Below are 10,583 nucleotides of genomic sequence, written 5' to 3' on the forward strand. Positions count from 1 at the left end.
TCTCCCCTCCTCCCACATGACGTGATGGTGTGGGTTTGGGGACTGGGAGAGGAGTGAGTTATAAACAGTCTTAGAAACAGGCATTAAAAGCAGAGTTTTCAGGCTGACCAACATTTACAAGCAGAGACACGGTAGTTGTGTTTATGTGCCTGTGTGTGAGTGCGTGCTAGCATGTGTGTGTGCAAACGCTTCTTTTGAGAAGGAAGATGATAGTGTACAAGTTAGTTAAATGATACACGATGTGCAACTTCAAGGGAAAATGCTTAGTAGCTTCCGTGAAATAGTCAGTGATAACATAGCTGTAATAATCAGCCACAGTCATCACTATTCACCAAAGGGCACCTTACTCCCTATTTCTTCTTTTTCCCCACGTCCCACACTCCCCACTAGCCAAGGATGAAATAGTCATTCTTCTCCTTTTCACACACAAGGCCCTCTCTAGAACTCAGAGGGGCACTTTCATTAAGCTGCAAGTCATTACTCTTCTCTGAATATAGTTAAATTCATTTATCTCTATCTTCAATGAGAAAGGGAAGGAAATTAAGCAGGAAAGACAGCACAACGCCTTCAAGAATGGTGTATTCAAGGTCGAAGCCTGCCATAATTGAGTTAAAAATAATAAACGAAAATAACTGTGAGCAAAGTATGCCTGCTTTGCAAAATACAGTCCAGCCTAGAAGTCTTCATTAAATGTTCCAGTGCACACAGTGTGTTAGCTGTGTGTCTGTGTGCTTGAGATTCTGTGAGATACCCTACCGCTCACAAATAATGAAAAGGGACAGTTGCCATGGTAACTAAGTGCTACTTAATGAATGCAGAAGAACGGAAGCTCATAGGATAGTCTTCAATTGCCAGAACATGAGTTACTGCTGCTGCTATAGGCTTGCAAGTAACTCACATGCCATCTTCTCTAATAAGGTTTTTAACAAGTTGGCCAATTTGACTGGTCTCTGTATTTACCACCACATGATACCACAAGATTCTGTCTTGACACTACATGAAAATCATAATCCTGATTTTGTCCTCCTGACTCTAAGCTCCAAGATATCCTACAGAAATGGGCCAAACATTTAGATAGGCAATGTGTCCTTAAATTTCAAGCTCTGACCCAAGTAGTGATGTGTTAGGGCACATACCTCTGTCACAAGCAATAGGCACTGGCTCAATGGGCCATCACACTGAATACAGCAGACTCTTTTTACTTCCAAAAAAGGTGAATGCTCCATATGCACCAAATGCAGTTTGTTTTGATTGTGCAATGACACAGAAGAGCTATTGCAGTTGATTTTTGCAGGAACTTTTTACAGGCTAGTAACGTTTTAGGTAACCTTTCAACAGGGTGTCCAAACCTTCTCTACAGACGCCCACTCCCAATCCTCTCTCAGCATCCAGCACCACATGTCAGATCCCTCACCCTGGAATCACCCGGCTTTTTATAAGTTTAAAAGAAAAAGAAACATGGCTGCACTGCCTATCTTTCCCTTGATCTCCTTCAGCAACTTTAATGCAGTCCATTTTTAAGGTTACAGATTGTGTTGCAAGCATACTTCTACATGCCATTAATAAGTAATGAGAATTTTTTTAAAAAAAAGGAAAACATCTATGTTCCATGAAGCCAAACATCATTAGCAAACGCATCCATCCTCCAAAGGCTGGCTTTTTCTTGCATAACCAGAAGCTCGAATGGCCTGGTTGGGGCCCTTGGCTCAATGTGGGCTGTGGGCGCCCCCTTCAGGCTCTGGGGTGAAATGCACATTGCTGTCATTTGACATACTAACGAGTTAGTCAGCAGGGCAATTAATTGCTTTTGCTAAAAACCTTTCAGGAAATTTCGAAGGAAAATTCTGTTCCAACTCTAATGTTGTGGTCAGACAGAAAGCCTTCACATCACCAGCCTTTAGCTAATATTAAAATTAGGTAAAATCAAAAGGAGTATCTTGCAAGAACAAAAAAACCTACAGATATATCGATTTGTTCATTGGATTAAATGATGCTTCTTCACTAGATAAGCTCTTTTTAAAATTGCCTGTGTCTGTAATGAACAAGATTAAAACTGGAGATAGGCAGCCCACGACCTCCTCATCCTCCCACTTCCTTCCACAGCCTGAACCTGGTCTTCCTGCTTGTAATCCCCGGCCTTAACGGCCTCCACCCAGACCCTGCTACCAATGCCTCAGTCTACCTCACCTCCATGTTTAGCCTTGACTCTCAGGGTCAGAAGCCTCATTTCCCCTCCTCTCTAATGTGACCCTAGGTCCTATGCCAACGACTGCACTAGTGCAAGAATGATCTTTCCTCACTGGGCTTCCGTAGCATCTTGTTTCTGCCTCCCACGTGATACCCTTAACACATTCCTCCTGAGGCTGAGACCTTTTGACTTTCTCTCTTATCTCTTCTCCATAGACTGTCAGCTTCCCAAAGGCAGGGCCTGGCTCTTGTACAACCTTGATCCTCATGCCTGGCTCTCAGCGGTGCTCCTTGCTGACTGAATGAAAGAACCAGGAAGATAGCCCTCTGTTAACTTCATTTTCTTCTCTTATTTATTATAAGAGCTGCTTAAAAAGCTAATTGCACCCCAACCTCAAAAATGAAGGGGACAGGGGCTTCCCTGGCGGCGCAGTGGTTGAGAATCTGTCTGCCAATGCAGGGGACACGGGTTCCAGCCCTGGTCTGGGAAGATCCCACCTGCCGCGGAGCAACTGGGCCCGTGAGCCACAATTACTGAGCCTGCGCGTCTGGAGCCTGTGCTCCGCAATAAGAGAGGTCGCGATAGTGAGAGGTCCGCGCACCGCGATGAAGAGTGGCCCCCGCTTGCCACAACTAGAGAAAGCCCTCGCACAGAAATGAAGACCCAACACAGCCATAAATAAATAAATTAATTAAATTAAATATGTATTAAAAAAAAAGACAAGTGAGAAAAAAAGAATTAAAAAAAAAAATGAAGGGGACACAAGGAAAAGAAGACCCGTGAAGCAGTTCTTTCTTCTTTCCTTAGAGAATCTTTTCTCCTTTATTCATCTTCATTTCAACAATTATTGATAATTTGCAATACGTTAAAAGTGTGAGAAAATGCTATTCTTCTTACTTTTCCTCTCACTATAACTGTCGTTGAATAAAATCTTTCCAATTTTCCTTTATGTCATTCCTTTACTTTTCCTCAGCTTTATTGAACTGTAATTGACATAGAGCATTGTGTGAGTTTAACGTGTTGATTTTTTTAAAAAATTAATTAATTAATTAATTTATTTATGGCTGTGTTGGGTCTTCGTTGCTGCGTGCGGGCTTTTTCTCTAGTTGCAGAGAGCGGGGGCTACTCTTGGTTGCGGTGCATGGGCTTCTCATTGCGGTGGCTTCTCTTGTTGCGGAGCACGGGCTCTAGGCGTGCGGGCTTCAGTAGTTGTGGCTCGCGGGCTCTAGAGCACAGGCTCAGTAGTTGTGGCGCACGGGCTTAGTTGCTCCGCGGCATGTGGGATCTTCCAGGACCAGGGCTCAAACCCGTGTCCCCTGCATTGGCAGGTGGACTCTTAACCACTGTGCCACCAGGGAAGTCCCTAATGTGTTGATTTGATACACACTTACATATTGCAAAATGATTACTGACAAAGCACCTCCATCATGTCACATAATTACCATTTCTGTTTTGTGGTTAGAACATTTAAGATCTACTCTCTTAGCAACTTTCAAGTATATAATAGAGTTTATGCCACGTCTTAATCACATCAATCTTCCATGCAGTGTGGAACCTGTATCCTTCTCACTCACCCCTTCAACATTTATTGTGTTTCTACTCTGTGCTGAACTGGGTCAGACTCTGGGGATGTAGAATCAATTAAAACATAAAACTAGAGCATAATACCCCACTCCTTAAGTGTGGGCTGTGCATAGTGACTTCCTTCTAAAAGGTACAATATGGAAAGGGGAAGAAACGACTAATTGTACAGTGGAGAAAACGGATGCAGCTGATCCAGGTCAACAACGACAGTGAGAAGTCACGTTGATAGTAGGTACCCTTGAAAGGTTGTGATGAAAATAGTACTTTGCCTCTGTGGTCTTCCTCCCCAAACCCATAACCCCAGGCTAACATTGAGAGAAACGTCAAAACAAAAAAAAAGAAATAGACATTCTGCAAAATACCTGACCAGAATTCCTCAAAACTGTCAAGGTCATCAAAAATAAAGTCAGAAACATACAGAACAGACTTGTGGTTGTCAAGAGGGAGGGATGGAGTGGGAGGCTGGGATTAGCAGATGCCAAGTGTTATATACAGAATGGATAAACAACAAGGTCCTACTGTACAGCACAGGGAACTATATTCAGTATCCTGTGATAAACCATAATGGAAAAGAATATAAAAAAGAACATATATATATATATATATATATATATATATATATATATATATATGTATGTGTGTATAACTGAATCACTTTGCTGTACAGAAGAAATTAACACAACATTGTACATCAACTGTACTTCAATAAAAATAAAAAAATAAAGTCAGAAAAATTCTCAGAGACCAAAGGAGCCTAAGGAAACATGACGACTAAATGTCATGTGGTGTCCTGGATGAGATCCTGGAATGGAAAAAGAATATTAGGCAAAAACTAAGAAAGTCTCAAAGTATGAACTCTAGTTAATACTAACCTATCAAAACTGGTTCATTCATTGTAGCAAATGTATCGGAGCAACGTAAGATAATCATAACGGAAACCCACTGTGGGGCATTTGGGAGTCTCTGTGCTAACTTTGCAACTTTTCTGTAAATCTAAAACTATTCTGAAACAACACGTTTATTTTAAAAAATGGAATTAGACTTCAAGAATGTTAACGAGGGAGAAAGACAGTGAATAAAGGCTGTGACGCAGTGTGGTCGGTGGGCGTGAGGCATTCCAGAGAACGCAGTCTGCGAGGCGAGGAGAGGCAAACCGTCACGGAGGTGGGGGAGTGGCTGGAGACAGGGGGAAGCTATGGGTGACGTGCGGACAGTTAGCGAAGGCTTAAAACATTGTCTCGCACCAGACAGGTCCTCCTTGAGGTCATCAGCATAAATTTTGGCCAGGAACAGCCAGCTCAGATGAGCAACTTTCTCCTAACAAGCAGGCCAAGAGTAGAGACGGCTGGTGCTACAGATCGACCTGGATAAGGGATCAGCATTCAGTTTCTGTCAAATTCTCTTTTTTGATATGAACTATGATAAATGCACTTTCTCCTTGTCCAAATATGTATTCCTTTACAAAGGTGAGGGAGAAATGAAAACACTCAAACTGTCCGGTCTAATTCCTAGCAAGGTGGAGAGCCATGGGAAGGCCATTCCCTGTGGATCTTCTTTTTAACCCTACACCTGGGTATCTCCAGCGGTACCAGCCTTAAGTCTCCTCTGCTGTTGTAAAGTCTGAGGACAACACCAGCTCAGGTGTAAAGCATTGTCTTCCTTAGACAACTGGACAAAGAAAAATGACCTGAACTCCAGGTTGTGAATAATTCACTTCCTTTACTTACCACATATATTGTTGCTTGGAGGATATTTATAGGCTGTGATTATGTCTCTTTGAGTCATGTTTTCAGACTATATCAATTTAGACCACTCTCTCACCAGTGTTAGCTACTGATTTCTATAACATTCTTTGTCCTCCTTTTCCTAGTCAGTTGTTTCAGAATAGCCCGTAATGATCCAGATGTTTAGTTCTTATTCTTTTTTAAGGTCTATATATTACCTGCTTAATTTCCTTCATTTCCAGCCTAAGAATAACTAACTTAAGGTCAAGCTAAAAAGCCTCTGTGCTTTTAAGTTTCTATCACTTTCGCTCATTGGTTCTCTAGTATTTCTTATATAATATCTTTCCTTCACTTTGTAACAGTAATGATATCAGAAAATTAAATATTTACATTTTTATATATGTGTCTTTTAGTTAAATGATACATACTGGCATGTGATTACTAGTGCTGAGTCTTCTCTATTGATGTCTGCTTATTGTGTATAACTAAGCGCTAAGCATAAAGAAAACCAGCACAGCCCAAGAGCCTGATGTGTAGATCCTGTTCCCAGCTCATCAGTGCCAAGCTGGAGAACCCAGGCATGTCATTTAAGGTCTCTGAGTGTCCGTCCACTCTCTCATCTGTAAAATGAGATATTAATCATTTTTATGCCTACTTCCGAAGGTTTTTGTTAGAATCTCATGAGAAATGCAAAAATGTTTTGTCACCTTAGAAAGTGTTACACAAAATTACTAAGGTTATTTTATATTTATCTAGTTTGGCTGGAGGCAGATGAACCATAGGGTTCTATTTCTCTGACTCTCGGAGACTTTTAAAAAACTGGAGACCTTTTTGATTTTCTTTTCTTGTTTTAATGTCCTTTTGAAACACGCAGAAATATTATCTTTACTTGGGAGGATGTGTTGAAATGATCTAGCCCTCTTTGGATTTCTTTGACTTATATCTTGCTTCTCCAACCCTTTAAGAATTTTCTCTAAGCCACCGTCAGAATTTTTTACACTATGCTTATTCATCTTTTTCAGTGTGAAAACTGCAGAATGTGAGAAATGGGATAGAAGGGGTGGTTGAAGAGGAGGCTCCATAGAATAATGAATCTGGAAGAATACAGGCATACCTTGGAGATAGTGCAGGTTTGGTTCCAGAGCACTGTAATAAACTGAATATCATCATAGAGCAAGTCACATGAATTTTTTGGTTTCTCAGGGCATATAAAACTTATGTTTATACTATACTGTGTCTATTAAGTGTGCAGTAGCATTATGTCTAAAGAAACAATATACATACTTTAATGAAAAATTGTTTTATTGCTAAAAAGTGCTAACCATCATCTGAGCCTTCGGCAAAGTCCTAATGTTTTTGCTGGTGGAGGGTCTTGCCTGAATGTTAATGGCTGCTGACTGACCAGAGTGGTGACTGCTGAAGATTGAGGTGGCAGTGGCAATTTCTTAAAATAAGACAACAATAAAGTTTGCCGCATCGATTGACTCTTCCTTTGATGAAAAAATTCTCTGTAGCATGCAGTACTGTTTGATAGCATTTTACCTACAGCAGAACTTCTTTCAAAATCGGAGGTAATCCTCTCAAACCCTGCCTCTGCTTTATCAACTAAGTTTACAGGATATTCTAAATCCTTTGTTGTCATTTCAACACCTTCACAGCATCTTCATCAGGAGTAGATTTCATCTCAAGAAACTACTTTCTTTGCTCACACATGAGAAGCAACTTCTCATCCATGAAAGCTTTATTATGAGATTGCAACAATTCATTCACAACCTCAGGCCCCACTTCTATTTCTAGTTCTCTTGCTATTTCCACCACATCTGCAGTTACTTCCTCCACTGAAGTCTTGAACTCCTCAAAGTCATCCATGAGGGTTGGAATCAACTTCTTCCAAACTCCTGTGAATGTTGATATTTTGACCTCTTCCCATGAATCACGAATGTTCTTAATGGCATCTAGAATGGTGAATCCTTTCCAGAAGGTTTTCAACTGACTTTGCCCAGATCCATCAGAGGAATCACTATCTATGGTAGCTATAGCCTTATGAAATGTATTTCTTAAAAAATGAGACTTAAAAGTTGCAATTACTCCTGATTCATGAGCTGCAGAATGGGTGTTGGGTCAGCAGGCATGAAAACAACATGAATCTTGTTGTGCATCTCCATCAGAGCTCTTGGGTCACCAAGTGCATAGTCACTGAGCAGTCATATTTCAAAAGGAATCTTTTTTTCTGAGAAGTTGCTCTCATCAGCGGGGCTTAAAATATTCAGCAATATCCACAGATGTGCTGTCATCCAGGCTTTGTTGTTCCATTTAGAGAGCACAGGCAGAGTAGATTTAGCATAATTCTTAAGGGCTCTAGGATTTTCAGAATGGTAAATGAGTACTAACTTCAACTTAAAGTTACCAGCTGCATTAGCCCCTAACAAAAGAGTCAGCCTGTCCTTTGAAGCTTTGAAGCCAGGCACTGACTTTTCCTCTCTAGCTGTGGAAGTCCTAGGTGGCATCTTCTACCGATATAAGGCTGTTTCATCTACATTGAAAATCTGTTGTGCAGTGTAGCCACCTTCATTAATGATCTTAGCTAGATCTTCTGGGTCACTTGCTGCGTTACCTTGTGCTTTTACGTTACGGAGATGACTTCTTTCCTGAAGCCTCATGAGCCAACCTCTGCTAACTTCAAACTCTTCTTCTGCAGTTTCCTCACCTCTCTCAGCCTTCATAGAATGGAAGAGAGTTAAAGCTCTGGATTAGGCTTTGGTTTAAGGGAATGCTGTGGCTGGTTGGATCCTCTATCCAGACCACTAAAACTTTCTCCGTATCAGCAATAAGGCTGTTTCACTTTCTCATCATTCGTGTGTTCACTGGAGTAGCACCCTTAATTTCTTTCAATAACTTTTCTTTTGCATTCACAACTTGGCTAACTGTTGGGTGCAAGAGGCCTAGCTTTCAGCCTATCTCAGCTTTCAACTTGCCTTAATCATTTCTAGCTTTTGATTTAAAGTGAGAGACGTGAAACTGTTCCTTTCACTTGAACACTTAGAGGCCACTGTAGGGTTATTAACTGGCCGAATTTCAATATTGTTGTGTTTCAGGGAACAGGCAGGCCCAAGAAGAGGGAGAGAGACGGGGGAACAGCCGTTTGGTGGAGTAGTGAGAGCACACACAAGTTCACTGTCTTACAGGGGCTCAGTTCGTCCCCAAAGAATTACAATAGTAACATCAAAGATCACTGATCGGACTTCCCTGGTGGTCCAGTGGTTAAGACTCCGTGCTCCCAACGCAGGGGGCCCAGGTTCGATCCCTGGTCAGGGAACTAGAGCCCGCATGCCACAACTAAAGATCCCACGTGCCACAGTGAAGATCCCATATGCTGCAACTAAGACCTGGCCCAACCAAATAAATAAATAAATAAATTAAAAAAAAAAAAAAATCACTGATCACCACAACCAATGTAATAATAATGAAAAAGCTTGAAGTATTGCAAGAATTACCAAAATATGATGCAGAGACACAAACTGAGCAAATGCTATTGGAAAACTGGTGCTGATAGACTTGCTCCATGCAGGTTTGCCACAAACTCTCACTTAGTTAAAAACATGGTATCTGTGAAGTGCAATAAGGTATGCCTACATAGACGTCCGTTTACTACAACATAACCCTTAATAGACTTTGAATAAATGCCTATTCAGTAAAGGTAGAAGGTCTTATCGTATCCCTGTTTGCACACGTACGCGTGCATGCACACACACACGCAATGTTAAAGTATGTGGGATTTTCTCCATTACAGCTGCAGAGTTTATGAAAAACAGAAATCAGGATGCAGGTGTTGTCTGTGCCAACATCCTATAAGGAGAAATTAACAAAGCTTCAGCTTCTATTGAATACTTTTCTGAATTGGTGGAATCAGCCAAACCTGCGATACTCACGTAGAATTATGGAAATTGGAAACAAAAAGCCGGAGTCTACTGGGAATGACAGGCTCAAGATGAACTCAGCTGGAAAATTTGGCTAACTAAAAGTGACATCCTTTGTGCTGGAATTTTTCTATCTGGAAGCTGCAAGAAGGCTGTAATTATTTCGAGTTTTCAATGCAGCCCTTTTCAAACTAAGCCTTTCCTTTTCTTCATTGCTCTGCACCTTTCCTCCATGTGAACTCAGGTGTTTGCCAAGCACTGAAGTGGGAAATTCATACTGGTTTTATACACACATGCATTTCCAGGGAATGGGAAGCAACACAACTTTTGCATTCTCTATGCCAAGGAAAACAAAAGAATGTTTGTACATCAAAACCTTTATCTTGTGCATAGGCTCAAAATACCTGAGCCTGGCTAAATAAATCACCTAATAAGAAATGGCTGATTAAGGCCAATGAAAATTTCTTTGCAAGTTAGTGCTTTGTCTCCATGGAGAAGCCAATACAAAAACTTAGACTTACCTTGTGGCTTTTGGGTCCCAAATCACAATGTCAGCGTCTGAGCCCACAGCTATTCTTCCTTTTCTTGGATACAGATTAAAGATTTTAGCTGCATTTGTGCTGGTAACTGCCACGAACCAGTTTTCATCCATTTTGCCACTGTGCTGTAAAACAATTCAAGGAAGAAAATACATTTCTTTTCCTGATAAATGATAAAACACTAAAAATCTCCTGTCAATCAAAGTATAAGAATTTTCTCTCTTAGAACCAAATAAAACTGCATCGAATTTCTTATATCGTGAAGCCAAACACATCTGTGAATACTGATAAATCTTAAACAATCATAATGATAATGATGGGGATGAATGGGGTTATATATGGAAGCCTGAAGACAATTTTTCAAAAACCTATCAGCTTAACAAAACAGCCCCATTAATTTTTCCCATTCTTGGATAGATGATTTGCAAATATTTTCTCCTATTCACTAGGTTGCCTTTTCACTCTATTGATGGTTTCCTTTGCTGTGCAGAAGCTATTTAGTTTGATGTACTTCCACTTGTTTATTTTTGCTTTAGTTGCCTTTGCTTTTGGTGTCAAATCCCAAAAAGAAAAAAAAAAATCATTGACAAGATTGATGTTAAGGAGCTTACTGCCTATGTTTTATTCTAGG

At 40.7% G+C, this 10,583-nt stretch overlaps 1 protein-coding gene across 4 annotated transcripts in view; it reads right to left on the bottom strand.

The window, feature by feature from the left end:
* Positions 1 to 10,286, bottom strand: part of LOC309664470 (uncharacterized protein) — an 84,619-nt gene extending 74,333 nt beyond the window's left edge. For all 4 annotated transcript variants that reach the window (XR_014265766.1, XM_082469957.1, XM_082469956.1 and 1 more), the window contains exon 1: positions 9,935 to 10,286. Coding sequence is in view for 3 of the 4 variants with exons in the window: in XM_082469957.1 (XP_082326083.1) it covers positions 9,935 to 10,065 (131 nt within the window). In the remaining variant the exon portion in view is untranslated. The remainder of the gene's footprint in view (positions 1 to 9,934) is intronic.
* Between the last annotated feature and the right edge of the window lie 297 nt (positions 10,287 to 10,583).

The sequence above is a fragment of the Balaenoptera physalus genome (genome assembly GCF_965194825.1).
Source record: "Balaenoptera physalus genome assembly, chromosome: 7".
In the NCBI taxonomy this organism is placed as follows: Eukaryota; Metazoa; Chordata; class Mammalia; order Artiodactyla; family Balaenopteridae; genus Balaenoptera; species Balaenoptera physalus.